Source organism: Quercus lobata, chromosome 3 (assembly GCF_001633185.2).
Source record: "Quercus lobata isolate SW786 chromosome 3, ValleyOak3.0 Primary Assembly, whole genome shotgun sequence".
NCBI classification, from domain to species: domain Eukaryota; kingdom Viridiplantae; phylum Streptophyta; class Magnoliopsida; order Fagales; family Fagaceae; genus Quercus; species Quercus lobata.
Window position 1 is genome coordinate 66278234 of NC_044906.1, and position 17441 is coordinate 66295674.

Sequence of the window (17441 nt, forward strand, 5' to 3'; positions counted from 1 at the left end):
ACCATGAATCTCAGGAACTTCCCCGAGACTACTCCAAAGACGCACTTGCTGGGGTTCAACTTCATCTGGTACTGTTTAAGTATGGCAAATGTTTCCTTGAGGTCGTCTAGATGGGCAGACTCCTCCTTGATCTTGATGAGCATGTCATCCACGTATACTTCCATATTTCTCCCGATCTGTTTGCTAAACATTTTGTTCACTAACCTCTGGTAAGTTGCTCCTGCATTTTTCAGCCCGAAGGGCATTACTTGGTAGCAGTAGAGCTCCTAACTCGTGATGAAAGTGGTTTTCTCCTAGCCCTCTTCGGCCATTTTTATCTGGTTGTACCCTGAGAAGGCATCCATGAACGTCAGTAACCTATGCCTGGCAGTAAAATCCACCAGCTGGTCTATCTTTGGCAGAGGGAAACTATCTTTTAGGCAAGCTTTATTCAGGTCTATGAAGTCCACGCACATTCTCCATTTCTCATTCGCTTTCTTCACAATGACGACGTTAGCGAGCCACTCTGGATAGTAAACCTCCCGAATAAAGCCAGTCGATAACAACTTGTTAACTTTGTCTGTAATTGCTTGATTCCATTCTAGAGTGAAGACTCGTCATTTTTGCTGAACGGACTTCATCTTCGGATCCACACTTAGTTTATGTTGGATGTCTTTTAGAGATATACCTGGCATGTCCTTGTAACTCCATGCGAAGACATCCAGGTTCTCTTTAAGGAACTGGATGAATCTCGTCTTCATCTCGGGACTTAGTATCGTCCCTATTCTGGTTGTGTTTGCTGTCTTGCCTTCGACCAACTCCACTGTCTCCAAGGCTTCCACTTTATCTTCCTCCTTCTCCTCGATCATCCATGTATGGTTTTCTTTTGCCGCTAACACTGCTTGGTAGCATTCCCTAGCTAATATTTGATCTCCTTTTACCTCGCCCACCTCATTCTCTGTTGGGAACTTTACCTTCAAGTAATAAGTAGACGTGGCTGCCTTCCAGCGGTTAAGAGTAGGTCTCCCGATGATCACATTGTAAGATGAAGGGCAGTCTACCACTAAAAAGTCCAGCTGGCGAGTCAACTGTCTCGGGTAAGTCCCCACTGTCACCGTCAGCGTCACTATGCCTTTGGGATACACCTTGTCTTCATTAAAACTTACGAGGGGAGAGTCAAATAGGCGCAGCCTTCTTGGATCTAGTTTCAGCTGTTGGAAAGCGGAGAGGTAGATGGTTTCTACCGAGCTACCATTATCCATAAGGATTCTCCTAGTATTGAATCCTTCTATCATGAGCATTATGACCAAAGGATCATCATGAGATTGCTGCACCCCCTTAACATCTTCTTCTGAGAAACACATGTCTCAAATCATCCGTCTTTGTTTAAATGGGGGCATCCTGTGGATGCTGTTCACTTGCCTCTGATACGCTTTCTTGAGGGATTTGAACGACCCACTCGTGGATAGGCCACCTGTGATCATCTTGATCTCTCCAATCACATTTGGTGGGCGCTGGGACGTGCGATCCTCGTCATTGGGTGAAAATTCTCGTTGGTTCTTGTTATCATCTCTAAATCTACTGGATTCCCCCTTTTTCACATACTTATGCAGTTTCCCTTTCCGTATAAACTCCTCTATTTATTCCTTTAGGTCCCTGCAATCCTCTGTGTAGTGGTCGTGATCCTTGTGGAATGGGCAGTACTTTTTCTTGTCACGGACATTAGGGAACGAATGTAATGGCCTTGGCCATTTGAGGTAATGCTCATCCTTAATCTGCGCCAAAATTTTGTCAACAGACATAACTAAATGAGTGAATTTTATCGTTCGATGGGTTTTTTCGTCTTTCCTTTTACCCCCGTCATTGGTCCGACGATATAGACGCTCCTTTTTTTGTCCTTTACGATCGTCCTCCTTTCTTCGTGTCTCCTAGCTTTTCTACGTCCTTTATGGTGGCTAATGCATCTTCAAAGTTCATGTACTTCTATACCTTTAGAAGCATCTCTGCTATCATCTTTGGAGGATTCTTCACTAGTGAAACCACGAACTCTTTGGACTTTAGCCCCACATTAAAGGTCGTCAACTGCACCTTGTCATTAGCTTCGTCTACTTCCAGGTCTCCTTAGTAAAGTGTTTCACGTACGACCTCAGGATTTCTTTCTCCCCTTGTCTAATGGGGAGTAAGTGATCCGCTGGCCTCTTAGGGTGTTGTCCGCCAACAAAGTGGCGTAAAAAGGCGTTGCTCAACTGCTCGAAGCTGTCAATGGACGAAATTGGCAACTTTGTGAACCACTCCCTTGCTGCTTCTTTAAGAGTGGTGGGGAAGGAACGACATAGTATCTCGTCAAGAGGTTGTTAAAGGCCTAGCGTCGTCATGAAGGTGTTGAGGTGGTCCTGGGAGTCCTTCAGTCCGTCAAATGGTTCAAACTGAGGCAATTGAAATTTCAAAGGCATTGGGCATTCCAAGACCGTTGTAGTGAAGGGCGAGTTTGTTGCCCTGACCATTCTATCCAGCCTTTGGTCCGTTTTCCCCTTAATGGCGTTCCTCAGTTTGTCCATCTCCTTCATCATCTCTCTCAGAAGATCTGAGTTTTGTTCATCCGGAGTAGTAGGTCCTCGACGGTCACTTCTTTTATGGCTATTTCCTTCATCCTCCTGGTTGGCTCTGGACTGGTTCTCCTCCTGTTGAAGTCGTAGCCTCATTTCCTGATTTTTTCTAGTGAGCTCTTTGACGGTGGCCGCAAGAGCTTGGACTTGCTGAGCTAAGGTTGCTGAATCCTAGTTGGACTCCATCTGAATGTAGAGGTTGATTGGAAACTACGTTTTCGAACCTGAGTACGAAAGAATGTCGTCCCCACAAACGGCACCAAACTGATGAAATGCAGATTCGTCAGTTATTGTAAGTACATCCAGATGAAGCCGAATGTTCGTCAATGTCACCGTGAGAAGGATAAGATAGTTCCCTTAAGGTGGTCACCGGTGTGGTGTCTGCCACAACGTCTCCAATGCCAAAGTCAGTATAAGAAAGCTTTTGGGAAATAACAGAGTATCAAAATAACTAGCAGTGCTTTTTGGTGTGTCTATGTACCTTATATTAGAGCTGTGAAGGTTTTATATATGTTTCCACAACCCCTAGCCGTTGTAGTAGTTAATGTGGCTTTAATGTCTCTCTTGGCAACGTTTCATGCTCAGTAATGTGGGCCTTAATAAGGCTTCTAACAGTCTGTACAGCTGGTCTTATAACCGCTTGGGACATTATTGGTTGCATTAAATGGCTTTGTTACTTTCGTCAGTGATATGGACATGTGGTTAGCTCGTTGCAAAGGACAAACTTGTTGGTCTTGGTGAGGTCATTCAAGGAGGTTGAATTCGTCAGTCCCATCAGTCATAATAATCTAAACCTTTGCCCGTATAAAAAACCACAAACAGAGCAACCTATATAATGGGTGAAAATTTTCACTGGCACCCATTACACTCAAATTGCATCATTATGTTTAATAAAAGGAATGAGGAAAGCTCTAGCAAAACAATAATAGAAAGTAAAAATATTTTGAAAATGGACCTGTAACTATCCTAACTAAAATCATTTGTTCCCATTCGTTATAATGGAATTAACAGATACTTCTGCTTTGTTTGATTCAGCAATGATGTTTTCTAGAAAATGAGTCATTTTTCAAAAAGTATTTTCTATAAAACTATCTCATTTTCCTATGTTTGGTAGCAACTTTAAATGAATTGAAAAAAAATCTCATAACTTCCCTTATTTAGCTTGCTGTGAGATAAAGTTGTTTTTCTAAAAAAATTAGTGGAAAACAATCTCTAAAAATAAGTCATACTTTTTATGTTTGGTAGCAACTTTAAATGAGTTGAAAAAGAATCTAATAACTTCCTTTATTTAGCTTGCTGTGAATTAAAGTCGTTTTTCAAAAAAAAAAAAATTTGAAAAACAATATCTAAAAATAAGTCATACTTTTTATATTGACTAAAAATAGTTTTCCTTTGACTCATTTTTTATAAGAGAAAGCATTGGGTCCGGAACTGGCGTAAAACCAGTGTTTTACGCTAGCTAATGAGACCACACCACGTCATATATTTAATATTATTTTATTCTCTTTTTCCCTTTTCTCTCTCATATGACTGTTGTCCTTCTCCCTTTTCCTTTTTTTTTTTTTTTTTTTTCCTCTTTTCTCTTTGCACTCTTCTCTCTTCTCAAACAACTCTCATCACTCCCCTCCCTCTTTTAGGCATCTCTCCATTCTTTTGTCCCTCTAACACAAATCAATAGAAAATCGACCCAGCAAAGCCAAGCCATAGCCACCATCCATAACCCATTAATCAAACAAACCCACGACCCAACCTACCACCACCAAAAATCAACCCAAAATAAAGAAATTTTGGTTTAATCAATGCGAAAATGAATTTACTTGAGGTGTTTGGCTGAAAAATGCAGAGAGGGAGAGCTCAAAACAGGAAAAAAAAAAATGGAGGATTTACGAACCCAACCACCGCGATCCACCACCACAACAGCTAGCACCATCACGTTCTGCCACCATCATCTAAATCCTCAGGAATCACAACCACCACCATCGAAGATAAAGGGACAAAAGAATGGAGAGATGCCTAAGAGAGGGAGGAGAGTGACGAGAGTTGTCTGAGAAGAGAGAAGAGGATAAAACAAAAAGGAAAAGGGAGAAGGATAACAGTCATATGAGAGAGAAAAGGGAAAAAGAGAATAGAATAATATTAAATATATGACGTGGCGTGGTCTCATTGGCTGGCGTAAAACACTGGTTTTACGCCAGTTTCGGACCCAATGTTTTTTCTGTTTTTCTAATACTACCAAATAGTATAAAACACGAAAAACTATCTTTACATATGATTTTCCATTGAAACAAACAGAGCATTCCAATTAGAAATATATATCAAAGAGTAGTTAGCATTGGACACATCGAAAATAAAAGATTATGACAAGCTTAATTAGTTTCATTATTAACCCTTCGACAACACAAAAATCCGTTGAAAAATCCAATTTTCAACTCTTAGATAACATGAAAAACTAACCCTTCTCTATTGGATGAAAGGGTTTGTATCATATCTCTCTCTCTCTCTCTCTCTCTCTCTCTCTCTCTCTCTCTCTCTCTCTCTCATGAGGAGAAAAACTCAAACCATACACGACAAAATTGTGTTGTTTAGGTATAGTAGGTGCTAAGGAAAATATTCCTCCTACCAAATAAATTGCTCCATTAGAATGTGATTTTTAATAAATATGGATAGTGGAGATTATATTGTCATAACTTATAAAGTATAGGGTTTAAAATGGTGAAATTAAAAAGTTTAGGATTTAATTTATAATTGAAAATAAACTTTCAGGATATTTTCTTTTTTGATTTTCCCAAAAAACCTTAGATCTATTATTCGGCAACAAAATACTCCATCCGTCCCACTTTGTTTGTCCTCTATTCCATTTTGAGATGTCCCAAAATATTGTCCTATTTCTAAAAATAAAAGTCATTAATTTACTAATATTCCTATTGTACCCCTATTAATTTACTAATTCAATTTTTTGATAAATTTATTTAAGAATAGTTTTGGAAACTTATACATTTTTAAAAGGTAGACAAAATAATAAATGATATTCTCTTAAAAAGTTTGACTTTTCAAACAGGACAAACAAAGTGGGACAGAGGGAGTACTTTACTACAAAAAATAATCTAAATATACTATAATAAGTGACATGATATGGAGTGCAAAAAAAAAAAAAAGTGACATTATATTGAATCTCGTCTACACTAAAAGAAACTCATTGATATCTTGATTTAGTTAAAATTAATTATCATGACACATATGTCATAAATTCAAATCATATAGCATCTAAAAAACTTTTACCAAAAAAAAAAAAAAATGTATCTAATTTTTTTTTTTTTTTTTTTTATAAAACAAACGTAAAATCATTATTACTCAAAATAAATAATAACCAACCTATATTAATAATCTTTGAATATGAATACTGGATAAGATGAGAAATTTCAAGAACAATCAATATCACAATAATTTGCAATTTTAATATTAGATGGCATTTTCTAGTTCCGTTTTTAAGTTTGCAACTTTTGTGACCAAAACAGGTTGGAATTATCACAAAAATGGAAAAATATGATTAAATAATGTGTTAAGTTCAATTTACCAAAAAGAAGCCAAAAAAAAAAAAAAAAAAAAAAATCTTCTCTTCTTCTCCAAAAAAAGAAAAAAAGAAATAAGCGAAATTATTAATGTTCCATCAGTTGAACAGGTGATGACCGTTTGGATCCAGCTAAAAAAGCCAGCGTGTCTACGTTTAGTGTTTTCCTTTTTTTTTATGCACGCGTTTTTAGGTAGTAGACAAAGTTACTATTCACGCACTGTTCACACATTATTCACGTACTATTCATGGGACCCACAACCACTTTATTCAGAAAAAATTATTAAAAATGGGTCCCACGGTACTATTCACACATTTAAAAATTATTTTGCTACAGTATTTTCAATTTTCAGTTTTCAACAAAATAAGTTGTATCTAAACGTATCTAAACGGACCTGTGGTACCGACTTATATGATACTTCTTTTTTTGTTTTTTTGTTTTTTTTGAGAATCAACTTATATGGTACATAATCAATCAATCAAAGCCCTATCTATGATATCGGAATCCTTCATGATATATCCTGTCTGCAAGTTTGAATTCCACGTTCTACCTATAGCTTCTAGGAGAAGACTGAGAATCACTTTATTTATTATATTTTTACTATAAATCTTAAATAATATATTGTTATTGATTATTACATGAAAATAATTTTAATAATGATTTTTTTTTAGACAAAGCGTCGTTTCTAATGATAGTGTTTTATTATCAGATCAAAACACCAATCGGTTTATAATATAGGCGGAGATTGAATCTCGGATCACTTATTCAACCATTAGATGATTTATCAATTGAGCTAATTAGAACCCACTTTTAATTATGAGAATTTAAATTAGAATAAAAAACAACTTACTACTTAAAATTTGTTGTAAAAATATTGTCAGCTTATCACTTCTTTAAGGGGAATACTACCATGATTAATAATGGTTAAAAAGTTCACCATCAGAGTGAAAATGTTTGGGTAAAATTGGTGGTCCAAGCCAATATGCCATCCACAGTCCACTGACCACAACGTGGTAGACCACCCAGATGAAAAACACACTTTCAGTTTCAACACCTTTTGTCTTTGCATGTGATGACCTGAAGCTGAAAGGAAGCAACAGCAAATGACACACGTCTAACTCCTACCTTAAAGCATCCACTAAGCCAAATTTTTAGCTTTTTAGCACTATAAAAGTTCACTTTATCTGTTTTATTTTCTCACATCCAACCGTAATGGTTTTATTTTAGCTATTAACACAATAAAATAATATAAATACTATAATAAAATAATATTTTATTCAACCACCAAAACATAACCACAACTAAAAGTAGTGTGAACACATGGTGGACATTAGGAAAGACACTGAGGTAGTGAGGAGAGAGACAAATACAGTGTGAACACAAAATAAAATAAAAAAATTTACCTTTCAACTACAGTGTACTACCAAAAGTAGCTATGCACTGTAGCTGTAGAGCCAAAAAATATAACTTTGGTTCTACTATTGCAAGATACATTTTGATATTTAGTGGAGATAAAAATAACTATATAACTATTTAGCACCATTATTGCTAATGCTCTTAGAAAATATTTTTACTGTGTCTGACTAAATTTCGTCACCCATTTAATATCATCCCCACCCACAACACCTCTTCCCTACATACATATTTGTGCTATATATAGGTTATACATTCTTGCCTTAACTCAAACCTCATCAAAGTGAGCGCCTCTATGTGACTTGAAAGGAGTGCTAAAGATAATAAAAAAGTAGTCTAAATCAGAAATATAGTAGTAATGGCTCTTGAGGTTACGAAGCAACAGTCAGCAAGCTCATCATCTTGGTCATTCTGCAACATGAAATGCTTACCAATCATACCTTCAAGATTATCATCATCATCAAAGGAACAGCAGCAACAACAACAACAAAGGGATGGCAAAGTCTTATCAGATTCAGATACAAAGCAAAGAAAGCCTGGTGGTTGGAAGGCTATGCCCTTCATCTTAGGTCTCTCTCTCTCTCTCTCTCTCTCTCTCTCACACACACACACACACACACGCACGCACACACAAATACAAACAAATAGACACAGTAAGGAATGAATGAGATCTGACAGAAAAGGTGTTGCCGTTATATATATTTTGATGTGCAGGAAATGAAACGTTTGAAAGGATGGCATCTTTTGGATTGTTGGCGAACTTTATGGTGTATTTGACCAGAGAGCTTCACATGAATCAAGTTTCTGCAGCCAATATTCTTAACCTATGGGCTGGTGTCTCAAATTTTGCACCCTTGCTTGGTGCCTTCATCTCTGATTCCTATGTGGGCCGCTTCAGGACTATTGCTTTTGGATCCTTCGCATTATTTTTAGTATGTCCCCCCTCTTTTAGAAATTATATCCTGTAATAGGTATACCAAAGCTCATGGGCATGAGCATAAACTATTCAGCCGGCTAGGGGTAATGTCTTTGAATTATCCGACAATTGATTTTAGCGATTAAGTTCTAGGTTTTACTAGTAGGTTTTACTTGTAAGGGCGAGTACAAACATGGTTTAGAAAGGTTTTGTACCAAAGTTATAAGAAGTTCAGTCCAAGTTTTACCGGTTAAAGACCAATATAAACATTATTCATTAAAATGTTATATATTAAAGTTATTACAAGTTTTATTGGTTGAAGGCGAGTCTAAGTTTTACTGGTTAAAGACATGTATAAATATAATTCATTAAAAATGTTGTATATCAAAAAGTTATATAGTCACATAATAATATTCAATTGTTAATTTAAGTCATAATAAGGTTGACTTAGTATCTCTATTATAAGTTACAATTTTCTTTTTCTCACTTTTTTTTTTTTTTTTATACGTAAGTTCAGATATCTTAATATCTAAACCTCACCCCAATCTCACCCTCGAAGCTCGAACTAGAGAGCCCATGAAAAACCCCCCTAAGTCCTCATGGCAAGAGGAGGTACCACTTTGAGCCTATTATCGGTGGTGATTCCGCTCACTCTCTCATTTACGAGTGTTAATTTGGTAAATGCTAAATGTTATTGGAGGACCCTCCAAATCGTCATGATTTATGTGGAAGAGACATATTTAATTTGTTTAGGTGGCAAATACTAGGGTGTGCGACAGTTATCTACACATGTATGGTATTTAACGCAGTGGATGTAACTACAAATACATCTTTTTCATTTTTGTTTTGGTTGATAGTGAAACCTCAAGAGTTGGCTCTGTCACCTCTCTACCGCCAAAATTCGATTTTGTGGTGCATGATATGGAACTGTAGAAAGAAAAATTCTGGTACAAGCTAACCTTTTGCTTTCTCGTGGACCCAGTTGGATGGTTGATATTATTACGGTAGCTTCGCAAAAACATAATGAATTGTTTGGTCAATTATATTTAATATGCATATGTGACTCATTAATAATACATTGTCCAGAATAGACTATAGAGTCCCAACTAGGTGTCACCAAGTTGGACTACTTTAATAGTGAGTATGGTTAGTTTGTTATTGTTGTTTTGGTTAGATAGAACTTTCTGGTGTTTTAATTCAATATAGTCCTCTTGTCAAAAAATAAATAAATAAATAAAAGTAAAATTCATTAAAGTCCTCTATATATGATTTGAATACCCCTGCAACACTTAAAAATCTATATAAAGAATAACGATAGTAACAATTTAATTTAGTTCTTCACTTCTTTAACTATGAGACACATCAACTACAAAAAAAAAAAAAAAAAAATTAAATGTAATTAATTAAATGGTGCTTTTTCTGAGGTAGATTTAAGTGCATGATACTAAAAGGTATTGATTATTGGGTTGTGTTAATAGGCACAGTAAGGTATCCAGTAACGCAAAATTTTGCGTGAAAATTTTTGTCTCTATGTCAGTATTTTGTCAGCTTTATACACTTTAGAGTCAGTTTTATATCATTTTTCGTATTTATTTATTTTTCCTTTATTAAATGACACCTTGATTATTTTACCCAAAAAAAAAAATATTGATTAGTCCCAACAATCTCTTAAAAATAGCCTGTACATCATTGAATATGTACAAAATTCCAGAGAATAGTAGTTGTTGAATAAAAACCGAGTAATTTCACATGCATTTATTTATTGATGTACATATCCTATAGTGCCAATTAATCAAGTATATCATATGTCACTTTCATCATTAAAGTAGTTTTACTTCAAGTCTTCATACAAATCTTTCTGTGAAATAGTTTAATACACAAAATTATACTAGCTTTTAACAATTTTGATCAACAATAATTCACAATTCAACAGGGAATGCTGACTGTGACTTTGACGGCCTGGCTGCCAGAGCTTCATCCTCCCCAATGCACCAAACAAGTGCAAAAATTGGGTCAATGCATAGGTCCAACCAAAGCTCAACTGGGTATTCTAATAATGGGTCTTGGCTTTTTGTCCATAGGCTCAGGTGGGGTTAGGCCATGTAGCATTCCTTTTGGTGTGGACCAGTTTGATCCAAATTCTGATGAAGGAAGAAAAGGAATCAACAGCTTCTTCAATTGGTACTACACCACATTCACAGTGATCTTGTTGTTCACTCAAACTGTTGTGGTTTATATCCAAGACTCTGTTAGCTGGGTCATTGGCTTTGGCATGCCAAGCTTGTGCATGTTGTTCTCAATCATATTATTCTTCATTGGAACAAAGATTTATGTGCATGTCAAAGCAGAAGGAAGCCCACTTTCTGGTATTTTTCAAGTTCTTTCTGCAGCTTATAAGAAGCGTGGGATTAAGCTTCCATTGGATAGTGAAGTAGGTCCAATCTTTTATGATCCTCCACTGAAGGGGATTGTATTGACAAAGCTTCCTCTCACCAACAATTGTAGGTAATGCATCTCTATCACAAAAGATTTTTCTAACTTGTATATTAATTGGTTGATGGTACAATGATCTTTGTGAAAGCTTAAAAAACTCACTGATTATATTTCAAAAGCTGCGGGGTGGCTTGTTTTTCCATGTTTGATGTCAGATAATAATTGAGGACCCTTGAGTTTTATTTGTTCTTGCGTCATGCCCACTGAAAATTATATCTTATACTCGGGATATATGTCAGGTCTCTCACACACAGATAGGCCCCACACTGTACACCATATACTAGCCCCATGCCCACACCAATTGTGAATTATGATAGACCTTTTTTTAATAAAAAGAATCCGTTACCAATTCATTATTATTATTATTATTTTTTGGTCTAAGATTCAGTGAACTAAGTGGAGTTACTGTTACTTGCTTCTAGAACTAACGTAACGTATGGCTGGGTTTTAAAAATAGATTTTACATTTTTGTAATATAGTAAACTATTAGTAAATTCCTAAAAAGAAACTATTCATTGTTCCAAAACCTTTTATTATTTAGAAAATTACAATTTTAATCATTTTGACTATTGTTTTATCTTGATTCTCCCAAAAAAAAAATATTTAACTCATATCATTGCATCGATACTAGAATAAACTATCACTTATCTTAAAAGTTTGAATTATTAAAAAAGTTATGAATTTAATAAATGGTGTTAATTGTCACCCAACAACATTTTAGTTTTGTTTTGACATGTGAACGAAAGATTTATTATCTTGTGTAACAATTACATACAAGTGTGAGATCTAATCATATGTAAATGAGATGTTGTATATGCAATTGTTACAAAATACTAGCTGCTTGTGTATGGGTCGTTTTTTAAGACTAAATGAATTAGGAAAAAAAATTAAGCATTAGTGAAGTAAACTTGGTAAATAAGAATAGGACATCTATCATATATGTTAGTAAGTCCAATTTTGAAGTTGTGCCATATGTAATTTGCTTGCTTATGTAATTAAATTCACTAACTAATTCATTTCCTCAGATTCTTAAACAAAGCTGCAATGGTATTAGAAGAGGATGAACTAAAGCCCGATGGGACTTGTGTGAATCCATGGAGGCTCTGCGCCATACAGCAGGTCGAAGAGGTCAAATGCTTGATTAGAATCATCCCAATTTGGTCTGCTGGAATCATTAGCCTCATTTCAATGACACAACAAGGAACATTCACTGTGTCACAAGCCCTTAAAATGGATCGTCACCTTGGACCACACTTCCAAATCCCAGCAGGCTCAATGGGAATCATATCATTCATCACAATAGGGCTATGGCTCCCATTCTATGATCGATTCCTAATACCAGCCCTTAGAAAAATCACAAAACATGATGGTGGAATCACACTTCTCCAAAGAATTGGAATTGGGATTGTGTTTTCAATTCTATCAATGGTTGTAGCTGGATTGATGGAAAGGGTGAGAAGGGCCTCAGCTATGTTGCACCCACAACCCTTAGGGGTTGCACCAATGTCAGTCATGTGGCTAGCACCACAGCTTATTTTGATGGGGTTTTGCGAGGCTTTCAATATCATTGGACAGATTGAATTTTTCAACAGGCAGTTTCCTGAGCACATGAGAAGCATTGGGAATTCATTTTTTTCTTGTTCCTTTGCTGGAGCTAGCTACCTGAGTAGCATTTTGATCACCATTGTTCATCATGCCACAAGAACGAAAAGCAGGCCTGATTGGTTGACCAATGATATTAACGTTGGAAGATTGGATTATTACTACTTCGTTATTGCAGGGATGGGAGTCCTGAATTTGATATATTTTGTATATTGTGCTAAAAATTATAATTATAGGGGCAGTTTGCAAAAGGAAGATGAGCCTTATGTGGATGTGGAACTTAGTTCGATCAAAGCCTGAATGTGATCTCCTAAGTTTTACGTACGTAGCTTTATTATGAGTTTTCTTAAACTCTTTTAGTTGTAATCTAAGCTTGTAATTAGTACATAATTAATAAAGGTGATATTAATGTTGGACTTACATAAAAGTGATGTTACTTTAGGTGCGGTTTGGATTGGACTGAAAATGGCGTTTGCGTTTTGTATGCGTTTTCCTTTTTCTTTTCTTTTTTTTTCTTTTTTTTTTCTTCAGCCGCAATTGTTGACCAAGTCAGCAGTGAACAGTGCATCCGTGTATTGTTCACGAACCCACAAATTCCACTTTTCAGCAACTTTTTCATTAAAAATATATCCCACGGCACTATTCACACATTTAAAAAATCATTTTACTACCGTGTTTTCAGTTTCGGAAAAAATAAGCTCAATCCAAACAGACCCTTAATCACTATATATATCAAGTCAATACTTATGAAAAAAATGTTATGTGGGGTTTAGCTAACATAGAGTAAATGTTCTATTTCTTGCAACCTCACTCAAGCAAGCCTTAGATCTTCTTGAGTTGGTTTTAAGTAACAAACCACTTATCTTGCTTGAGTGACTTTGTCTTCACTCTCATGTGAGCCTTTAATCGAAAAATGCGTAAATTAATCTTTTTCATTTTTTTTTTTTTATATAAAGTGTGCGTTTGGGAAGCGCATTTTGTGCTTCCCACGTCTGCATTTGCGTTTTTTTTTTTTTTTTTTTTTTTCAAGCCGTGATTGTTAACTTTTCCCGTGAACAGTGCACACTGTGCACTGTTTACGAGACCCATAAACTTTACTTTTCAGCAATTTTTTTATTAAAAATAAGTGTCACGGTACTATTCACACATTTAAAAATTATTTTGCTACAGTATTTTCAGTTTTCAGTTGTATCCAAATGGACCCAAAATAACATAATCAAAATATTTAATTTGATTATAAGAGAGTGTCATGAAACATACCAACACTAAAAACCTAACAAAGTAACATCTTCTTTTTTTTCGTTCTTTTTTGACAATCAACAGTATAACCCCACACTGGGACCACTTGAATTTTGGTTCATGAACTCCTCAAGTCTTTAAGGCTTGAAAAAGTATCAACTCACGCGGGCAGTGGTCCTAACAAAGTAACTTTATTGACATTAGGTCATTGTTGTAACATGTAAAAGTAAGTATAGTACCCGCATGCCCCACTACCTAGGACATGCACATTTATTTTGGTTGGCATGGCTGTTTGTAGTATATATTTGACATTGCAAAAAATGCCAAAAACGTTTCAATAATTGTGGCTTTGAGTGTGTGTGAATGTGTGGCACAAAATGAGAGTGACCAACTTCTGGATCGAAAATCACGAAATCTAGCGGTGGAATAACGTGGCAATGAGTAAGGGTTAGAGAGACTATAATGATTGTACTAGCTGCGGAGAGGTTGTTTTTGGTGCTATACATATTTTTGAATGTGCATGCGTGCAGACATGGCACAGAAAAAGCAATGAAACATAAAAAAATATCCTTCATAATATGAACATTGATTATGAAGGGATTGTATTTATCTACCAGTGCAATGATCGATCATGAATCCGCAACGAAGAGAATGTGCATGGTCGGTTTATCTTTTTCCTTGCCAAAACTCAAAAAGATGTATAGAAAGAATAAAAAGTTGAACTCCCACGTTATTTAGCAAGTGTCTTCATGTAGAGCCATGACAGTGACTCGTACGTGCATCATTGAGGAGTTTATGCAATACAGTCTTATTCTTTTTATTTATTTATTTAAGATTTGAGCGTATCAAAGTGACACAAGTTCAAGTGATTATGAAGCGAATGTGTGTGTATATATATATATATATACATATATTAAGTCACATTCTCCTTAATTATGCTCATAATCTTTCCCAATAGAATTCTTGTAATCCATACATGCACAATATTATTCAAAACTTTGGTTTTTTCAATTACCTAAGATGATAATTTACTGTCAACTTTGACATGGGTCCATTATTAATATCAGTTTATTATCTACCACATTATTTATCAATTTAACAATTATGAATCTCATAAAAAATAAATATAAAAAAAAAAATAAATAACAGTTATGAAAAAAGTTGTGTAGACTTACTATTCTAATTTTGTGACCCTATAAAGCCATGTCCCCAATCTCTACCCCACAATTCTAGCTTCTTCTCTGTTTAGTAATGGATGATATCATGTTAGACTCAAGGAAATTGCTCTTTAATTACCAGTTGTTCATTTTCCTATTGTGCATTTAGATCGACTTACATGTCGATGTTTCTTTGTTATTTGTTGAAAGCGGATAAAAATACAATTATACCTAGAAAAATAAAGTTTTTAAATATAAACAAATAAGATAAATAAACTATTAAAAAAAACTAAGATATGTAGCAGTTGTGGAAAAAAAAATTATATCCTTGACATTTCTCTTATTAGAAACCAAAAAGAAAGAGAGTTGGAGCTTATTCATATGAACATTTTAATGATTTTTATATATAATGATTGATGCTTTATTTTTCCAAACAATCACAAAAGCCTGAAACCCTTATAGTTCTAGCCACCAAAGGAAAGGCCAAAGGAAAGGAGGGAAAAATATTATATAATAAAAGTTGAATCTTAGAAGTTGTGGCTGCGTCGAGTGATTATACTTTATTAAAAATTGTGGTAAATTAAATAATTTGGTCCCTTGTTTTAACTTGGGTGGTTTCAAATTAAACCCTAAAATTTTTAAAGTTTTAATTAAAACCTTAAATTCTGAAATAATGTGAATTCATGCCTTTAATGAGTCACTATTAACTAAAAGTAAACAAAATTCACATAAATTGTGACTAAATCTATTTGAATGCAAAAATTTCATTTCATGTGAAATTATAAACCCTCTTATTCTCCATATGAATTTTTTTTTTATATAATAATCATTCATTTAATTATTATCATCAACATATTCAAAATGAAATTAGTATTACATAAACTCATGTCCAAATCATCTATATCATATAAGTTATGTCCAAATCATGCATCCTAAATTTTAAAAAGTTTGTTTTTTGTTCCTAAACAATTGAAAAGTTCAATTTTTATTCCTAAACTATTGAATATGTTTTACTTTATGTTCTTAAATTTTATCAAAAGTTTGTTTTTATCCTTAAACTATTGATTTTTTTTTATTCATATTTTTGTCTCTAAATTATTGAAAAAAAAAACTCTTTATAAAATTTAAGGATGTAAAAAGAATTTTTTAAAATTTAAGAACAAAAAACTAACTTTTGATAACATTTACACACTAAAATAGTATTTTACTCAAGTAAATATTACAACCAAACCCACCACAACTAAAAACAATGATCTTATAAAAATGTTGTAAAATTTTATTATATCCTTAGAATTTCTTTTATCGAGCATCCTTTACAACCAATCCTCATCTCCCCACCCCCCAAAAAAAAACAAAAGAAAAAAAAGAAAGAACCCTTTTAAGGTTTTATGAGTAGTTTTGTTTCAAATTTCTAATGATGAAGTAAGGATGTGTGCTTATAATTAATGAGTGAGTTATCTTAGAGTTTTAGATTTGCAACTAAGCCTTATCCACACACATCTCTTTCATTTCTTATTTAGCATTTTTTTCCCCACATAGGCAAAGGACAAAAAACAAACTTAGGAATTCATTATTCCCATTTAGGGATGGCAATTTTGCCTTGCCCCGCCCCACTTGACCCGCCTCTTCCCACTTCGTCCCATGCAGGTTTTCCCCACCCTGCAAAGGTGGTGGGGTGGGGATGGGGTGAGATTTTAGACCAGCACCACAGGGCGGGGCGATGATGGGTTTACACTTTTTAGACTCACCCCACCCCTTCTCCGCCCCGCCCCACCCCACCCTACATTAATAAGGGTTAAATTGTATGATCATCTTTAATGAGTATCCCCTTTCTATAGTTGACCACATTGGTTTTAGAAAATATTCAACTTCTCTTCAACCATTGTTCAGGATGGTTTCTAGGAACACAATCAAGAAGGACATTTTGAGCATCTATGAGAAAGAAAGGGAGAAATCAAAGCATGAAATTGATAAGAATCAAGGTAGAATTTCTATTACCACTGATATGTGGACTTCACAAAACAAAAGGCGAGGGTTTATGGCTGTAATAGCGCATTTCATTGATGGTTTGTAGAGATTACAAAGCCAAGTTATAAGGTACTTTTTTTAAAGTATATATTCATTTTTATGTTTCAATTAAATTCTTTTCAAATGTTTTATGAACTTATATCATTGTTGGTTCTAATTATTTAAATTTCTCATTTAAGGTTTATTTATGTGCCATCTCCACATACGAAAGAAGTGTTTTCTAGTGTCCTTCTAGATATTTTGTTGGAGTGGAATATTGATAGGAAGTTATCTACTATGACTATGGACAATTGCAATACCAATGATGCAGTTATAAAAATGATCTTAGATAAGCTTCTACGTGGTGCACTTTTTATGTGTGGATCAATGTTGCATATGCGTTGTGTAGCACATGTTCTTGATTTGATTGTTCAGGATGGTTTGGATGTAATTAGATCAT

At 34.8% G+C, this 17441-nt stretch overlaps 2 protein-coding genes across 2 annotated transcripts; one reads left to right on the plus strand and one right to left on the minus strand.

The window, feature by feature from the left end:
* Positions 1–293: 293 nt before the first annotated feature.
* Positions 294–1343, minus strand: LOC115981307. Its single transcript, XM_031103462.1, has 2 exons — positions 668–1343; positions 294–559 (listed from the first exon to the last, which is right to left on the minus strand). Exons 1-2 carry the CDS (start codon positions 1341–1343, stop codon positions 294–296), a joined length of 942 nt encoding a protein of 313 aa, XP_030959322.1.
* Positions 1344–7805: 6462 nt separating this feature from the next.
* Positions 7806–12994, plus strand: LOC115982939 (protein NRT1/ PTR FAMILY 2.13-like). Its single transcript, XM_031105703.1, has 4 exons — positions 7806–8136; positions 8282–8499; positions 10417–10988; positions 12002–12994. Exons 1-4 carry the CDS (start codon positions 7926–7928, stop codon positions 12876–12878), a joined length of 1878 nt encoding a protein of 625 aa, XP_030961563.1. The 5' UTR covers positions 7806–7925; the 3' UTR covers positions 12879–12994.
* The last annotated feature ends 4447 nt before the right edge of the window (positions 12995–17441 follow it).

Excerpts from the sequence above, each read along its gene's own strand:
- LOC115981307 (XM_031103462.1), bottom strand. The coding sequence starts at position 1,343 with ATGTGTTTCTCAGAAGAAGATGTTAAGGGGGTGCAGCAATCTCATGAT. Across the intron at positions 560-667 it reads GAGTTACAAGGACATGCCAG|ACAAAGTTAACAAGTTGTTA; the intron begins GTATATCTCTAA and ends AAGCAATTACAG.
- LOC115982939 (XM_031105703.1), top strand. The coding sequence starts at position 7,926 with ATGGCTCTTGAGGTTACGAAGCAACAGTCAGCAAGCTCATCATCTTGG. Across the intron at positions 8,137-8,281 it reads GGCTATGCCCTTCATCTTAG|GAAATGAAACGTTTGAAAGG; the intron begins GTCTCTCTCTCT and ends TTTGATGTGCAG. Across the intron at positions 10,989-12,001 it reads CCTCTCACCAACAATTGTAG|ATTCTTAAACAAAGCTGCAA; the intron begins GTAATGCATCTC and ends TCATTTCCTCAG.